Source organism: Hyperoodon ampullatus (assembly GCF_949752795.1).
Source record: "Hyperoodon ampullatus genome assembly, chromosome: 2".
NCBI lineage: Eukaryota > Metazoa > Chordata > Mammalia > Artiodactyla > Ziphiidae > Hyperoodon > Hyperoodon ampullatus.
The window spans coordinates 514950-530618 of record NC_136915.1 but is presented as its reverse complement, the minus strand read 5'-3'; the positions used below and the strand labels follow the sequence as shown (position 1 = coordinate 530618).

Genomic DNA, 15669 nt, shown 5'->3' with positions numbered 1-15669 from the left:
CGGGGCGGGGCAGGGCGGGGCGGTCGCGGCCGTAGTGCGTTGCGGGGAGCCGCCCAGTCGGGAAGGAGCCCAAGAGGGAGTCGGCGGCACAAAATGGCGACGGCGACGGTCGGGGCCGGGGCTCCGGGGCCGGCGGCCCCCGCGGCAGCGGCCGGGACGCCGGGCTCCGGGGGCACAGCCCCCGGGTCGCAGGGGGTGCTAATCGGGGACCGGCTGTACTCCGGGGTGCTCATCACTCTGGAGAACTGCCTCCTGCCGGACGACAAGCTCCGCTTCACGCCGTCTATGTCGAGTGGCCTCGACACTGATACGGAGACCGACCTCCGCGTGGTGGGCTGCGAGCTCATCCAGGCGGCCGGCATCCTGCTCCGCCTGCCGCAGGTGAGGGAGCGGCCGCGAGCCTCGGGCCGAGGTAACCGCCGCGCTGGCGCCGGGAAGGCTGCCGGCCCCTTTGTTGGCGGGGGGGGGCTTATCCGGAGCCCGCTCCGTGTCCCCGCCCGGCACCCGGGCGCAGCGCCGATCCCCTCTTCGGACCCCGACCCCGCTCCTTATTCCCACCTGGCCCCAGGCTCACCGGCCGACCCAGGCCCAGAGAGTCCCCCCTGCCGCCCACCGGAGGTGATGAGGGAGGCGAGGCAGCGGGACGCGAAGAGCCTTTGTGGACGCGGAAACATTTTAGTTTTATTAGGAGTCTCGTGAAACCTAATAATTTAACTTTGAGACCTTTGAATTGGGTTTTGAAAAGGATGGAACCTTCCTCTTGTGCAGGTTGCCATGGCTACCGGGCAGGTGTTGTTCCAGCGGTTCTTCTACACGAAGTCCTTTGTGAAGCATTCCATGGAGGTGAGGCTTCCTCCCGTCTTTCTTTCCCCCAGAAACGTGTTGACAGGAAACCTGGGTTTGTTGCGTTCCCCGTTGCTCAGAGGAACGAGTACTTGTCTTCTAATTGCAGCGCTGTACTTGGGGGGTTGGGAAGCCCCCTGTACTGCAGAGGGGTTCTTTCCAAGTGGCCTTTTTCTCAGGGTGCACTCCCTCTGCTCTTAACCGCCGTTCTTCGGCTGTTGGAGACTGTCGTCCTTGGAACAAACATCTCTGTGTTGCATCGCTTATGTTTCAGCACGTGTCAATGGCCTGTGTTCACCTGGCCTCCAAGATAGAAGAGGCTCCAAGACGGATACGGGACGTCATCAACGTGTTTCATCGCCTTCGACACCTGAGAGAGAAAAAGTGAGTCTTTATCAGACCTGCCGTAGGTATCCGCCTCTGTTTTCACGGTTATTCAGTTACATTAACGTTTCTGAAACAAGGTTTACGGGGTGAGGTTTTAAACCTTTGCCCAGGAGGAGGCCTGGTGCCTGTGGCGGGGGGGTACCCAACAGATGCTGTTTAATCAGTGAAGGAACCACAGTCAGGAGGACGGGCGCTGTGGCTGTAGTTTGGCTGGCCTTGGTTTCATGGTTTGCCCACGTCAGCCTAAATGCTCTAGAACTGGGTTGTCAACCCCAGCACTGTTTACATATTGGGCTGGATGGTTTTTTGCTGTGGGGACTGTCCTGTGCGTTGCAGGATATTTAGAAGCATCCTTGATCCGGGCTTTCCAATGTTCCAGCTTATGGAGGGCCTTTGTAAAATACAGCCTTGGCTGTTTAAATGCCATATGCTTCTGTTGGTGTTTTGGTTTTCCCTTCATCCTCAATATATCTGCTTGTATCTTGAGGTGGAACTTCCTGACTCTGTATCGTGTTTGGATTATCGCTGTTTGGGAGTAACCGTGGGATTTGATAGGCTTTGTTTTATTTGAGCCTTATTGAGCCTTATGCAGATCGTGTGCTTTGTATTTGTAGAAAACCTGTGCCTCTACTGTTGGATCAAGATTATGTTAACTTAAAGAATCAAATTATAAAGGCGGAAAGGCGAGTTCTCAAGGAGCTGGGTTTCTGCGTCCACGTGAAGCACCCGCACAAGGTGGGTGTGAGGCCCCGCTGCCACGCGAGCCCACCAGCGTCATTGTTTCATTCTCACCTAGATTGGAAATTGAGAAGGATTAAATATGTCCCTGATTTGGTTTTCCAGTTTTTATCTATAATTGGAAAATAACTGTTTTCTTATTAGCCTTCTTGTATCATGTTTATTTTAGTAGTATGTTTTTTAAAGTTTTGGAAATTGCATTTTTTAAGTTTGAGCTTTCAAAAATGGTGATGAACTTGTAAAAATGAAATCTGTCAGTTTACTTTTTCTTTCTCAACAGCTCTTTTTCTAAAGCTGCTTTAGTAATAACTATTTTCTTTTATGGGGGAATTGGAAGAATTCTGAACCCTTTATTTGGAGATGAACGAAAGCTATTTTGCATAGTGTATCAGTTGAGCATACAATACCATGTATATCTTCTATGTTACACTCAAACGTGAAGAGTGCTATTTTCATCTCTGTTTCCATCCTTTTTTTACTCGGTGTTTCCTCATATCTTCTCTTGTTTGATTTTCTGGCATTAGTTCAAAATCTCAGTAGATTACTCACCGTAGATTTAAGAGCTTTTTCTTTACTTGCTGAAAGTATTTTCACACCATGTTTTGTATAAGTTGGTGACTGGGGTACAGAAATGTTCAGGGCAGGCTAATCTCACTGGTGGAAAGTGTGTCGAAGACGAGAATGAGCGTCGGCCCTGTACCGGCCAAGACAGACTTGGGTGCAGCTAGGTCCTCACGCGCTTTCGTGGCACCTGTCTGCAAAAGCAGGGAGCAGGCGCATCAGCAAAAACTCCCCTCCAGCTGAGCTGTGCACGGGGTGTGTGACCAGGAGCCACCCCTGGGACCTAGCACGAGGCTCTTGTTTGCTGCATGGATGCCCTCGAGATCTGAATTCGGGGTTTGCAAGGTGCTTCATAATAACTGCCTGACCCGTATCTTCCAGATAATCGTTATGTACCTTCAGGTGTTAGAGTGTGAGCGTAACCGACACCTGGTCCAGACCTCATGGTGAGTTGGCCTTCCTTGTTTTATGAGACCAGCCAGGGCAGTGCAGGAGTATGTTGATTTGAGGCACTTGGGCAGTGGGTAGTCGGTCCCATGACTTGGTTGTGGGCTGGAGTTGTCTGAGTGCCCAGTTCCTGCCATGTAAATTCCAGCCAGACTCCCCACATATCAGGCACTGGTGGAACGGTAAGGTGGCCCGCACCCGCCCCGCCCCTGGCGGAGAGCAGTCACTGGGCTGCCCTTTGGGGGCTGTGGGCTTGGCACGTCGGGGTCTTTCCCGCAGCTGCCAGTGTGGACTTAGAGGTTCACGGTAGCGTGGACTTGCTTCTGACTGCCTCGGTCAAGGGAATCTTACGGGAGGAAGAGGGAGTGTAAAGCCTTCCTACAATCTGGGGACTGATTTTAACAACGCATTTGCTAGAAGTGAAGCCTGAAGTAATGGTTCAGAGCTGGGTGCTTTCCCACAGTGAAGTGTGTAAGGGTCATATTTTTGCTGCCTGAATTGTCTGGTGCTGTGCTGTGTCTAATGGAGAACCTATTTTGACTTTTCTTTTCTGTACTCTTTCAATCAAAGGGTAGCCTCTGAGGGTAAGTGACTAAGACTTCTCCTCTCCTGTCCAAGCGCTTCGGTGCAGGGACAGCGGCCGTCCTCAGCCAATCCAGTGCAGGCTCTCCGCCGAAGGCTGGCTCTAGATGGTGGTATGCGCACGATAGTCTAGTGCTGGCCCACTGCTGCTGTGGTTCTCTGACGATTGTGCTTCTTGTTAATCCTCTGTCGTGCTTGGTAATTGTATTGATTAGAGTTGATAACTGTCTTGACATGAATTTTGTCCATTTGAAACTGCTCTACCTGTGCAATAAAGATGCAGTACCTTTCTCTTAAAAAAAGGGGGAAGCTGTGAAAACTGGCTGGTGGGAGTTCAGACAAGTGTGGGATGGTGTTTTTATTTCTGAAAGTCCTAGAGTTGCTTTTTCAGCACTAAGTGTTGACACAGTCTAGTAAAAGGTGTGCATCTTTAAATCATTCCATGGACACTTTTTATATTGTAACTTATTTCAAAAATAGCAATTAAGTGTAAATATATGTTTTGAGGACTTCATTTGTTTTTTTTTTAGGACCTAAGAGTTAACGGTTTAATAATATTACCACTGTCTGAGTACTAAAGGTGTTCTTATTAGAACCAAAAAAGTTACTGACGGTTACGTTTATCAAATGTTTGAACTGTTTACTTGCAACTCTCGGGACATGTGGCCTTGCATCACACAGGCTTTTCCTTGGTCCCCTCTGGGTGCCTGGAGTGAGAGCTTCAGAGCCAGGTCCTGCTAGTGGGCAGATGTAGAATTTATCACTGAGGAATTTCTCCGTGGGTTTGTAGGTCACCTTCTCCAGGATTTCGGGCAGAGATAACCAGGGTGGGGGGTGCATCAGTCAGACCCCAGCACAACTTGCCTCCCCTCTGGATGGAGCCTGGTACCATTGGGGGATGTTACAAGCACTAAATACGCGACCTGTGCAACTGTTTTCTTGTGAAGTTAATCTTTTGTTTTTGCAATGTTGATAAAGTTAAGGAGAGATCTGATTTTTGGTCTGTTAAATCTTAGAGAAATATATCTAAGTGAAAATGTTGAAAATGTAGTCAATGTCAAAACTCTTTAACTTTTTTAAAAATGCAAATGTTTTGTATTTTTATATCTTCTAAAATGTGATAAAGTTTTTAAAATGTCCTGATTGTGATGCAACTTGTAGTATTTTGTTGCTTTTATCTGATTTTATGAATGTTCATTTTAAGACTCCTTGTTGAAATGGGACAGTTTGGAAACGGTTCTTTGATAAGCCTGAGAAGAGGATTTCCCTTGGGGCATTGAGCCCTCTGCATGACGTTCCCATACACCCAAGGGCGTTTTCCCCCCTTTTCAAGTGGACTCCCCGTGTGGAAGAAGCCACGCCGTGAGCACCTCTCCCCGGAAAAGGAGCTCAAGAGGACGACTTGTCTCAGAAAGGCCCTCGCAGGCTTTGTGCTGAGCCCATTCCTTTGAGTTTGCATGTTTCTCTGCACTATGGATCTTGAGCATTTAGGTTTCCTTAATCAGATACGTTGAACTGCCACAGTAGACATCTTTCTGAGGCCTGTGTTTTGCATGAGAGCCGCAGGCCAGAGGTTGAGAGGGAAAAGTAAAGTTAAAGTCGGTTCTCTTTCATAGCAACACGTATTGTCTGACATTCAGCCAGCTTTAAAAATTTTTGTCAGTTATTTCCCTGTCTTCCTGTCGTGTATTCAGAAGAAGCAGCTAGAACGTTTCTCCATGAACTTGTGAGATTCACAGGACTGTCTAGCTCTAAGTCCTGGCAGTAGACCTCTTAGCAGAGCAGTGACTTGACTTAGGTAGTGCAGACAGGTGTTGCGCGCATTGCCGCAGGTGTTGCAGTTCTTCCTGCATTTGCTTTTCAGGAACTACATGAACGACAGCCTTCGCACGGACGTTTTTGTGCGGTTCCAGCCCGAGAGCATCGCCTGTGCCTGCATCTATCTTGCTGCCCGGACACTGGAGGTCAGTGCTGGGCCGCCCCGGGGGATTCACCGACCCCAGTGAACTTCTATGTACTGTGCTTCAAATTATGCTCATTGGAGCCAGTAAAAAGCCTACTTGCTGGTGACCAGCAGGCTTGTTTTTATTGCCCTGAGAATCTTGTCGGCAATGAAGAAAAGTATAACGGTGATTACTCTTGTGTTTACAGATCCCTTTGCCCAATCGTCCCCATTGGTTTCTTTTGTTTGGAGCAACTGAAGAAGAAATTCAAGAAATCTGCTTAAAAATTCTGCAGCTATATACTCGGAAAAAGGTTCTGTGTCTTTTCATGTCACGTGTACCTCTGTGTTTGACTGGAAGCATCTGTCTGAATCCTGCACTCTGGCTTTTCTAGGTTGACCTGACCCACCTGGAAGGTGAAGTGGAGAAGCGCAGGTACGCCCTCGACGAGGCAAAGGCACAAGCCAAGGGCCTGTTGCCCTGCGGCACCCAGGTGCTGGACAGCGCGTCGCGGTTCTCACCTGCCCCCAAGCCGGGTGAGCGTCAGGGCGTGCGCGTGCTCCTCTTGGGTGGTGGCCCTCTCCTCCAGATTTCTCTTAGAATCACGTCTGCAGCTAGTCTGAGCACTCCGAGGTCTCCTAGAAAGTCTTTCTCTGGTTTCATTAGGAAGGGGTATGGATAGGCTCCTGAAATGGCTGTTTATCCAGTCTAGCCAAATAGTTTGTCTTTGATGAAAAACTCATAAATCTGGAGCAGTAGATAATGTTGTCATATCCTAGAGTTAAGTGTGACGCCTTTCCCCGGTCCCGGAGGCAAGGCGAGCAGGACGGGTGACCTTCCTGCGTCTGGTGGTTCCGAGCCCGGCGGGGAGCAGGGAGTCACGGTCGGCAGCAGCAGTCCTGCGGGAGAGGCCCCACCTTGCTTGGCTGACCCGTTTCTCAGCAGAACAGCTGTCGGGTTGTAACTTCTCATACTTGATTCTAGCGGAATCCCCCAAGGAAGGACAAGGAGACAAGCCTTCCCCACTCTCTGTGAAGAACGCCAGGAGGAAAGTGGAGGGCGTGAAGAGAGCCAAGGCCGACAGCCCGGTGAACGGGTGAGTGTCCGCGTGCCCCGATGGGCCGCTGGGGTTGGCTGCAGAGACATGGGGTCTGAAACTCTGCTCTCCGCCCTGTTCTCAGCTTGCCGAGGGCGCGAGGGGCTCGAAGTCGGAGTGGGAGTCACGAGCAGAGTTACTCCAGGTCCCCGTCGCCATCCGCTTCTCCTAAGAGAAGGTGTGTGCCGCTCGGGGCGCTTGGGGCTGCACCTGGCAGGGTGGGTGTCTTCCCTGGGAGGTGGTGTGGCTTCTCCTCAGGACAGTTGCTCCTGACCCAGAGGTGGTCGGGGTGGGCGGTCACCTGCCCAGTGGTCTCCTTCACAGGAAAAGCGACAGCGGCTCTACGTCTGGCGGGTCCAAGTCACAGAGCCGCTCACGGAGCCGGAGTGACTCCCCACCCAGACAGGCCCATCGGGGCGCTCCCTACAAAGGCTCCAAGGTAAGGAGCTACCGGAGGTCCAAGGACTGCAAGTACTCCGCCCAGAAGCCACACAAGTCTCGGAGCCGGAGCTCCTCCCGCTCTCGGAGCCGCTCACGGGAACCGGCAGATAATTCTGGAAAATACAAGAAGAAAAGTCATTACTGTAGAGACCAGCGACGGGAGCGTTCTCGGTCTTACGAGCGAGCGGGCCATCGCTACGAGCGGGACCACCCCGGGCACAGTAGGCACCGGAGGTGAGGGCAGGGTCCCTGAAGGTCTGCCCTTTGGCCCTCGGCATGCCCACCTCGGCCACTGGCCCTACGGCGTGACTCTTTCTGGAAATGGTTGTTGACTCGGGACTGTGTGATGAATTTGGAGATGGAATGGAGAGGCCAGCAAGCTGCCCTTTAGTGTGGCCCGGGCCCAGCTCACCGCCCTCCCCGTCCCGCCTCAGCAGCAGCCCTGCTGGTTGCAAAGGCGGGGTGCGCACGTCCCGGTGGCGTGGCTTGGTGCTACGACAGGCTGTCTCTTCACTTCCGTACCGATACTCAATTCCGGTAAACCAAGAAAATGACTTTTCGAACCTTTGCCTATATTAGGTTGTACTTATGTACGTATTTTGCAATGTTTCACTATGAGAAAATGGCCTTAACAGCCCCTCCCTCTGTCCACGTTGTAAATAAACATGTTTAATACAAGTTAAAGCTATATACGCAAACTCAGAACTTGAATTCCGTCAGCTTAAAAATTGTGTAGAGAATTCTGATTTTTAAAATGTGAAGGTATTTAGATCTGTGTTGAAAGTCGTATATTTTTATCTGTGCAATGCTGAGTGCAGGCCACCAGCTCCTAAATAGAGAAGTTTCCTATATATGCATTTTATGTGGTTAAATAAACACAATTCTCTCTACTCAGGATATTTGGAACGTTAAAGGATTTGTGGTTTGTCAATGTGCTTGCCTGCTCCCGTGCACAGCTGGCAGTACCGGTTCCAGTGGTACGTCTGCGCTGCCGTCTCTCATCTCATTAAAGCATTGGGTTTTGTATTGAGTTTTGTGCACCTGCTCTTTGTGAGGGTTTGTGAGGAGTCTGAGCTGTCTGCTGCTGGTGGGGTAGAGGGAGGGTTTGAGAAGGACACAATGGTCTGGAGTCCCCTCGTGCCTGAGGGACATTGGTTTGTAATGCGCTGCAGGTTTTGTCAGGCTGGCGGCAGCCAGGAGCAAGGACCCCAGAGGAGCATCACCCCGGAGGGGTCCTCCGTCAGAGTGGGTGGCGGGCGAGTAGACAGGTCGCTGGTGAAGGTGAGGATGGGCGTCGGGCCTGTCTCTGGGTGCTGCGTGTGCTCTGTGCGGATCGAGGGCTGTTGGGCCTGTCCTACGCCTCGTGTTGGCTCTCCCCAGATCAGCACTTCTGTGCGGGTGGGAGGCGTGGCCTTCCTGGAGCCAGCGGGCCTGGAGAAAGGTGCTTGAAGTCAGTACAGCCAAGAAGGTGTGAAAGCGGCAGGGTCAGCGCCCAGGGTGCAGGTGGCTCACTCTTATGATCAGACCACAAAAGCCTGGGGAGGCCGTGCAGCTGGAGGGAGGGGTGGGCTCCAGGACGTGTTCAGAGACCTTCCGACCTGGGAACCGGAAGCAGTCCCTTCGGCGGAATGGTGTCCTCTGGTGACTCAGTTACGGAGCTGGGCCGGGAGCCTACGGTTTCTGCATTCCTACTGGCCTATCGTCCACTCCCTGCTTAGCCAGGTTGGGGCCTGGGGGTGTCCAGGCCTGGCCATTTCCTGCCTAAGACTCACTGGAAGACCCTCCTACAGGGCAAGCCTCCCAGTAGAGCCAATGAGACTCCCCACATCCCAGTGCCAGCAGGAGCCCCCGCACGTCCATTCTTGAGATCCTGCCATCCTAGCCAACCTCAGCGAGAACAACGGAGCCTTTCTGGACTAGATGGGTGAAGTGGTGCCCTCGGAGCCCCCTACCCTGAGGAGCAACACTGGGTCTTAGCCAAACACCATGCTCCACGGAGGCTGCTTTTGGTTTTCTGACAAAAACTTCCCATGGGCACAGGATGGGAGCTTGTTTGCTTTGAGGAAGGAAAAAACACTCCACCTATGCAAAAAGCGTCGTACTATCCATCCCGCGTTAGACGCGGGGCCTCCTCCACTTATCCAGACTGGCAGAGAGAGGAGGCTGAAAGCCAAAGGGATGGGGTGGCGGGTCCAAGACCCCCGAGTCCTTCCTGACAGCGCCCCGGCTCTGCCCCCAACGCCCGGCACGGCACTCCTGGCGTCAGGGCTGCGGGAGCCCGGGCCGAGCCGCCGTCACCTGTCTGCCACCTTCCCTCCCATCCTCGGGAGGAGGGCTCAGGGGTGGAGGCCACGCCCCGCAGGCCCGGCAGCTCCGGTTCTTCCCCTCCGGCCCCAGCAGCCGCAGTATCTCGGGCCACTTCCGTCGCCCCCGCAAACCCTATTTCCGTCGACGGGATAACGTCCCTTCCGCAGTCCCGAAATGCCACTTCCGACCTCCCGGGACCACGGGCCCCTGACCAGTCGGGGGGGCGACGGGAGTTTGGGCCACGCAGGCGCAGAGGGGCCCCCGCGGGGTTGTGGGAAATGTAGTTTTCTAGCCTCCGCAAGGGACAGGCGGAGCCGGCGAGCCGTAGGGGGAGCTGGGGCGGGGCGCGGGGGTCGGCTCCTCCGGCCGGAAACCGTCGCTTTCTGGGCCGGGTGGGACCTGCACCGACGCGGAGCGGGGCGCCGTGGGGCGCTAGGGGGCGCTGGCCGTAGGAACCAGCGGGCGGCCGCACGCGGGCTGGGGGCCAGTTTAGGTACGGACCGGAAGTGCCTTAGCGCGGCGGCGGAATGGTCAGCTGAGTCTCCTGGTTTCGCCTGGGAAGAGTCGGCGTGAGACCGCGGCGTGCGAGCTCCAGGGACGGCGGAGGCGACTGCGGCCGGCTGGGGCTCGGGGCCTAAGACCCGAGCGTCGACACCACCCGCGCGGTGGGCGCCTCGGGGTAAAACCAGGTTCAGGGAGAGTCAGTACCTACCCAGAGTCGCGCAGCTGGGGAGCGGCGGAGGGTTTGAGGGAGGGAGCCGTGCTCGAAGCAGCGTTCTCGTGGTGGGATAGGGTGGTGAGGGAGACGGGTTGCGGGAATCAGGGCGAGACCGGAGTCCCCGGAGTGACCTAGGCGTGCACCTGTGTTCCAGCTCCGCTGAGTGCCTGGGGCCGCCGCCAAGCACAGACCATGTTCATGGTGCGCCTGACTTCCCAGCTGCTCAGGGCTGTTCCCCGGGCAGGTGAGAGGCCCCGTGGGGGCAGATGGGCGGGAGGCGCACCTGGGTTAGGAATGTGGGGTCAGCAGCTCAGTTCCCCCCGCTGCTGTGCCTCACCAGCTGGAGGCGGGGCCCGGCCACAAACTACTTCGTAAACGTCCAGATTTCACAGAGGGGAAGTCTGGGCCTGAGAATGTCAGCAGGGCCTCGGGAGGTTCTGCTCCCCAGGCCCGGTGGCCGTGCGTAGGTCGTGTAGCCCCACGAGCGGTAACTAACTGTGCCGTCTTGTCTCCTGCAGGTTGCAGTGGGCCTTGGCCTGTCCGCGGGGTGTTGGGCAGGCATGCCTGCAGGCCTCGTTACAGCATGCAACCAGTAGGCCCAAGTGGGGTTGCCTCCCTCCCTGAAAGGCGGGTCCACATGGAGCTTGAGGAGATGCTGGTCCCCAGGAAGATGTCTATCAGCCCCCTGGAGAGCTGGCTGACCGTTCGCTACCTCCTGCCCAGACTGGGCGCTGGGGCCCCAGGGACTGTGTCTCCAGCCCAAGTCTATGAATGTCCGCCCAGCCAGGTGGGGGAAGGGGTCGAGCAGGGGGGTAAGGAGGTCTGGGACGCACCCCAGATACAGTGCAAAAACGTGCTCAAGATCCGCCGGCGGAAGATGAATCATCACAAGTACCGCAAGCTGGTCAGGAGGACCCGGTTCCTGCGGCGGAAAGTCAGGGAGGGACGCCTGAAACAGAAGCAGGTGAGTGTGGGCCCTCGGTCCAGAGCTGGGCAGGGTGGTTGAGGTGCGTGGCTGTGCCGCAGACCTATTGGTGGTCCCTCCCTCTGCCCTCGCAGATGAGGTTCGAGAGAGACCTGAGGCGCATCTGGCGGAAGGCGGGCCTGAAGGAAGCCCCTGCAGGCTGGCAGACCCCCAAGATCTACCTGAAGGGCAAATGAGCCTCGTGTGTCCCTCCCCCAGCCCTGTTACTGCTGATGACCCACTGTAATAAATATTCGGAGACCTTAGCCATCCTTGCTGGCCTGGACCCTCTTCTGCCTGGGGTGAGCTGTCTTGGGGTTGAGGCGTCTGCTGTTACAAGAGACACAAGGGCCCTGGGTGGCAGATTGGAGGTCCCTTCCCTGAGCTGGCCCTTGTCCTGGTGCCAGGGCTGCAGGAGTGACAGCCTGGCTGTTGATGAACCAGTGCTGTGGGGACATCTGAGAAGAGTCCCAGCCCTGTCCCTAATGAGCACGCAGATGGGAATTGTGCCAAGGGGACCAGCTTGGAGGTTAGGGAGTGCCCCGATGGCGGTGGTGATGTGATTAGGGTACACGGTTGACTCTCTGTGCAGTCGAAAAACCCGAGCAGAGCTCATAGTCAGCGCTCCTCCTTTGTGGTGCCAGGTTCAACCAACTGTGCGTCGTGTGGTGCTGTGAGATCTGTTTATGGGAAAAAAAGCATGCGTGCAGCTGGACCCGGACAGTTGAAGGGGCAGAGAGGCCCTCACTGGGGAGATGGGGAGGGGAGGCAGGAAAGACGCCCTGACCTCAGAGATGATGGGTGGGGTCCTTCAGGCCCTGCTGCCTGGGCCTGAAGTGCAGTCGCCTGCTCAGCTGCAGCTGGGGACCCGTGGCCTGCTGTGGGCTCCTTGGCCTCTGCCACTTTCTGGGGCCCTGAAGGGGGGTTGTGAGGGGCTCACCAGGAAGGGATGGCCCACTCTGGAAGGTTCAGGGTTGGGCCGGCTGAGGAAGGGGTGCCGTTTATGGAGCTGGGGAAGCCTAGAGCCTTAGCGTGAGCCAGTGTTTCTCAGAAATTCCAGGTTTCTCCTGCGTGGAGGGGAATGTGTTATCGCTAATGGTGGGGGGCTCCTGGGCCTCTGTATCCAGGCTTGGGGGGCTGGACTGCAGGCGGAGGAGCCTGGTCGGAGTCCGTGAGTGCAGGTGAGGCTCGTTCTCATCCTCAGCTTCTGCCGTACTCCTGATGTTGGATTCACGGAGGGGAAGGTGGGTACGTCTTCCCTGAGCCCCGGAGCGGCATCGGCGGGGGGCACGGTTCTGTTGCTGATGCCCCCGTCCCGCTTCACACCAGGGCGGTGCGGGCTCCTCGTGTTTTGTCAGAGATGCGTCTGTGGCCTGGGTTGGGTTCCCTGCAGGTCGAGCACATCTGGGGACGGGGTGTGCTTGGACACGGGCTTCCCAGCATTTCTCCTGGAAGGGAACAGACAACCCCGATGCTTCAGTGAGCCAGGTGGGCCCCTGTCCTGTGTGTGCCTGCCAGCCGGGTAAGCAGGCTTTTACATGGGGCTTGTCTGAGTCCCTGTCCATCAGGGGAGATGGGCTCATAGAGTAGCTGTGTAGAGTGGACGTGAGAAGGGTGAAGCTGACCCTGAGCTGGAGGAGACCAGAGGCCCTTGAGGGCACAGGATTGCTTCTATGGGTGGCCACTAGGGGGCAGTGATTAGGTTCCCGGCAGCCCTTGGGGTCCCGGCTGAGGACCAGGACACGGGCATCCTTCCTGGGTCTCAGTTTTCTCAGCTGTGGGTGGGGCAGGGGTCCCAGGGCCAGGGTCTGGGCCTCAGCAGTGGAGCCTCCCTCGGGTGGAATGGACCACGCCCTCTTGGTGCCAAGTCTGGCCCCAGCTCCACCAGGCCTCCCAGCAGGGCCTTGGCCTGCCAGTGACGCCCTTGGCGGACGCCCTTGGCTGACGCCCACGGCCACTGAGCAGCTGCTCCCGGTGTTCCTTTCAGCCCCTGTGCGGGGGCTGCCCCGTGGCTCACCCCGCCCTTCCCTGGCTGAGTCTGGAGACAAAGCTCAGCTGGGGCCACGAGTGCTGGGGATACAACTGGCCGGCCTGTGCAGGGGGGGACAGACCCAGACGCCTGGAGGCTGCCAGCTGGCAGAGCGCCACAGGGCCCTGGCACCCGGGTCACCTGCTCCAGCCTCTTCCACCGTGAGGTGGGTGCCAGCTGGGGCGCCCCCAGAAGGCAGGCTGCCCAGTGGTTCCAGGCCACGTGGCCTCGCCATTCCTTCACAGCAGTGGTTCTTAAGTGGGCATTCGGCCACATCTGGAGGCAGTTTTGGTTGTCACAGTGGGAGTCACAGTTGGTGGAGGCCGGGGATGCTGTGAAATGCCCTACAGTGCACAGGGCAGCCCCTGCCCGAGAGCAGGTAGCCCCGGACATCAGTGGTACCATGGTCAAGGCCCCTGTTCCTGAGGTCACCGATCCTGTCGGGTCCGCTCCTGAGCTGGCCCAGCCCGGCTCTGTCTCCTCAGTCCCTGTCCCTTCCCCTGCCTTGCAGGCCCTGCACCTTGGCCGCCTTCTCCCTGCCCCAGCTCGTGTGTGCAGACCTCATCCTGCCTGTGGCTCGGGTGCCCTGGGCCCCAACCACGATCTCAGGAGGTGGTTCGGGGGTTTTATTTTTACTCTATAGCTCCCCCCGCCAGAGGCCGCTCCCCTCCCCCTTTCCCGATGGGGCCTCCACCCTCCCCAAGCTCCTCCTCCCCGCCAGCTCCCGTTCTAGCCCTGGGCACCCCCTGAGGCGGGGCGCAGAGGGAGGGCCCGTCCTGTGTGATGTGGTTCTGGCCTGTGGTCTGCCCTTAGCCCATAGCAGTGCCTAGGGCTTGGGTTCAGCCAGAGGAGGGCCCCAGCGAGGGCTCAAACTGCTGGGGGTGGTTTTGGGCACCGATTGGGGATCTGCCTTTTGGACCCAGTGTGGAGGCACCTCAGTGAGCTCAGCCGCCACGCCTTGTCCCTGTGCTCCTCCATGCTTGGGGCACGGCCAGGGTCTTCTGGCCTGGGCATTCCTGCCCACACAGTGGGCCAAAGAGGGGGAGGCAGGCGGGCTCAATCCCTGCGGTAGGGTGTGAGGCTGGACACTGGGCCCTGGGAGGGGCCGGCTGGGGCCCTGCCCCAATCAGACACACACATACATGTGCGCCCCCAAACTGCATGCAAATAGCTGCGCTCCCTGCCTTCCAAGGAGCCTGCAGGGTGGCGAGGGCGACAGGGCGTCTCGGCGTGGGGCAGAGGTTGGCCCCACTCCCCTGGCTTGGCCACGGCCCGCTGAACTTGCCTGGAAGGATGCTGGAACCTGGGGGGACAGAGGAGGCAGGGAACATTCCTCTCCAGGTCTGAATTTTGGAAAAAGCCGCTGAAGGGCTCTTGAGCTGCAGCCCCAGGATGGGGCGGAGGAGTCCAGACCTGCGTCTGGAGTTAGCCTGAGGGTGGGGGCCAGGGGCTGACAGAGCCTGCCACCTGGCTGGGCGGCCACAGCCCATGCTCCCTGTCGGATTCTGTCTAGTGCTGTCCTCAGCTTCACAGGGCACTGCTGGGCCATTTTCGGATGAGCAGGCTGAGCCGTGGCATTGGGTCCCTCACCTGGGGGGGGTCACACGTCAGCCGAGCAACAGGGCTGGGGCTCGAGTTCACCCCAGCTGAGACTGCCACCTCCCAAATTGGAGTTCTCTGTGTGGGGTGTGGGTGGCCTGTGTGTATTTTGAGGATCCCTCCCAGCTGAGTAGGGAGGGAAGCACCGCAGACTCAGGTGGGGCAGCACCAGGCCGGCAGCCCCCTTGCTTCAGCTGTGCGGCGGCAGGGCTGTCAGGGCCCCTGAGGCCAAGAGGAGGGGCGGCCTCAGCCTGCAGGCTGGGTGGGAGTTGTGACACCTCCGTGGGAGCCTCTGAGCCGTGGCCAAGACTCACGATCGGGGTGAGCCAGGTCGCCAGCATTCATCGTGCCTGTGTTGTGTGGAGTGTAGATTGACCCAGTGAATTTGGGAGCACAGGACACGGGTGACTGCCCTGTGACCTGGCACCCCACACCCTCGCCACCCCAGTGTAGGTGACCTGAGGTGCAGGGGAGGAGACTGATTCAGCCTGGAGTCCTGCCGAGTGGACCCGGCCACCCCGAGGCCCCTCTGTGGGTGGAGGAGGCCCCAGAGGCCACCAAGACTGGGGGTCTATCCTGGAGTCCCCAAGGCCTTGGAACACCAAAACCCTCATGTGAACAGGGTGGGTGCGTCACCCCCGGGTCCTCTGGGGCTCAGACCTGAGCTTCCCTGTGAATCCGGGCAAGGGTACTCTCTCCGGGTCAAGAGGAGCCTGTTCGCTTTGCTTGTTCTTGTTGGTTTTGTTACTTTGTATTTACAGTTGAATTCTTATTTGTTGATTTGCCGGCCAGTTAGGATTGTTCGTGGCTCAGCGTGGAGTTGTCACCTCCTGCCTCACCTCACCTCACCTCACCCACCCCGAGCCTGCGCCAGGGGCGGCAACTTCAGCTCCTCTGCTGGCCTCGGCCTCCTCCCGGTGTAGTCTACCACAGTTTAAATGGCCTCACGGCTCAGCAAGCTTGTATTTCCTTTCTCATTCAGCTCTTTATCCTCCAGTCTTGTTTTTTCTTTTG

The 15669-nt window shown here is 57.0% G+C and overlaps 3 protein-coding genes across 5 annotated transcripts; all 3 read left to right on the top strand.

The window, feature by feature from the left end:
* Positions 1-93: 93 nt before the first annotated feature.
* LOC307048985 (cyclin-L2-like) lies at positions 94-3706 on the top strand (the record flags this gene model as incomplete). The annotated part of the gene is made up of 6 exons (XM_079698282.1): positions 94-381; positions 769-843; positions 1118-1227; positions 1845-1965; positions 2911-2975; positions 3547-3706. 6 exons carry the CDS (start codon positions 94-96, stop codon positions 3566-3568), a joined length of 681 nt encoding a protein of 226 aa, XP_079554408.1. The 3' UTR covers positions 3569-3706.
* Positions 2954-8068, top strand: CCNL2 (cyclin L2). Its single transcript, XM_079696593.1, has 7 exons — positions 2954-2975; positions 5423-5522; positions 5710-5814; positions 5896-6037; positions 6486-6597; positions 6683-6775; positions 6922-8068. Exons 2-7 carry the CDS (start codon positions 5430-5432, stop codon positions 7274-7276), a joined length of 900 nt encoding a protein of 299 aa, XP_079552719.1. The 5' UTR covers positions 2954-2975; positions 5423-5429; the 3' UTR covers positions 7277-8068.
* Positions 8069-9842: 1774 nt separating this feature from the next.
* AURKAIP1 (aurora kinase A interacting protein 1) lies at positions 9843-11299 on the top strand. 3 transcript variants are annotated; one of them, XM_079728067.1, is made up of 4 exons: positions 9843-10024; positions 10218-10307; positions 10582-11027; positions 11123-11299. In XM_079728067.1, the coding sequence occupies exons 2-4, from the start codon at positions 10256-10258 to the stop codon at positions 11222-11224; spliced, it is 600 nt and encodes a 199-aa protein (XP_079584193.1). In that variant the 5' UTR covers positions 9843-10024; positions 10218-10255; the 3' UTR covers positions 11225-11299. The 3 variants fall into 3 exon arrangements, with proteins under 3 accessions (XP_079584193.1, XP_079584195.1, XP_079584194.1); XM_079728068.1 differs by having other exon boundaries at positions 9859-10010; XM_079728069.1 differs by lacking the exon at positions 10218-10307 and having other exon boundaries at positions 9848-10024.
* The last annotated feature ends 4370 nt before the right edge of the window (positions 11300-15669 follow it).

What these genes read in the sequence shown, in the direction of transcription:
- CCNL2 (XM_079696593.1), top strand. Translation starts at nt 5,430, where the DNA reads ATGAACGACAGCCTTCGCACGGACGTTTTTGTGCGGTTCCAGCCCGAG. An exon ending in CTCACCTGCCCCCAAGCCGG is followed by an intron (nt 6,038 to 6,485) that starts GTGAGCGTCAGG and finishes ACTTGATTCTAG; the next exon opens with CGGAATCCCCCAAGGAAGGA. An exon ending in TCCGCTTCTCCTAAGAGAAG is followed by an intron (nt 6,776 to 6,921) that starts GTGTGTGCCGCT and finishes TCTCCTTCACAG; the next exon opens with GAAAAGCGACAGCGGCTCTA.
- AURKAIP1 (XM_079728067.1), top strand. Translation starts at nt 10,256, where the DNA reads ATGTTCATGGTGCGCCTGACTTCCCAGCTGCTCAGGGCTGTTCCCCGG. An exon ending in CAGGGCTGTTCCCCGGGCAG is followed by an intron (nt 10,308 to 10,581) that starts GTGAGAGGCCCC and finishes TGTCTCCTGCAG; the next exon opens with GTTGCAGTGGGCCTTGGCCT. An exon ending in GACGCCTGAAACAGAAGCAG is followed by an intron (nt 11,028 to 11,122) that starts GTGAGTGTGGGC and finishes CTGCCCTCGCAG; the next exon opens with ATGAGGTTCGAGAGAGACCT.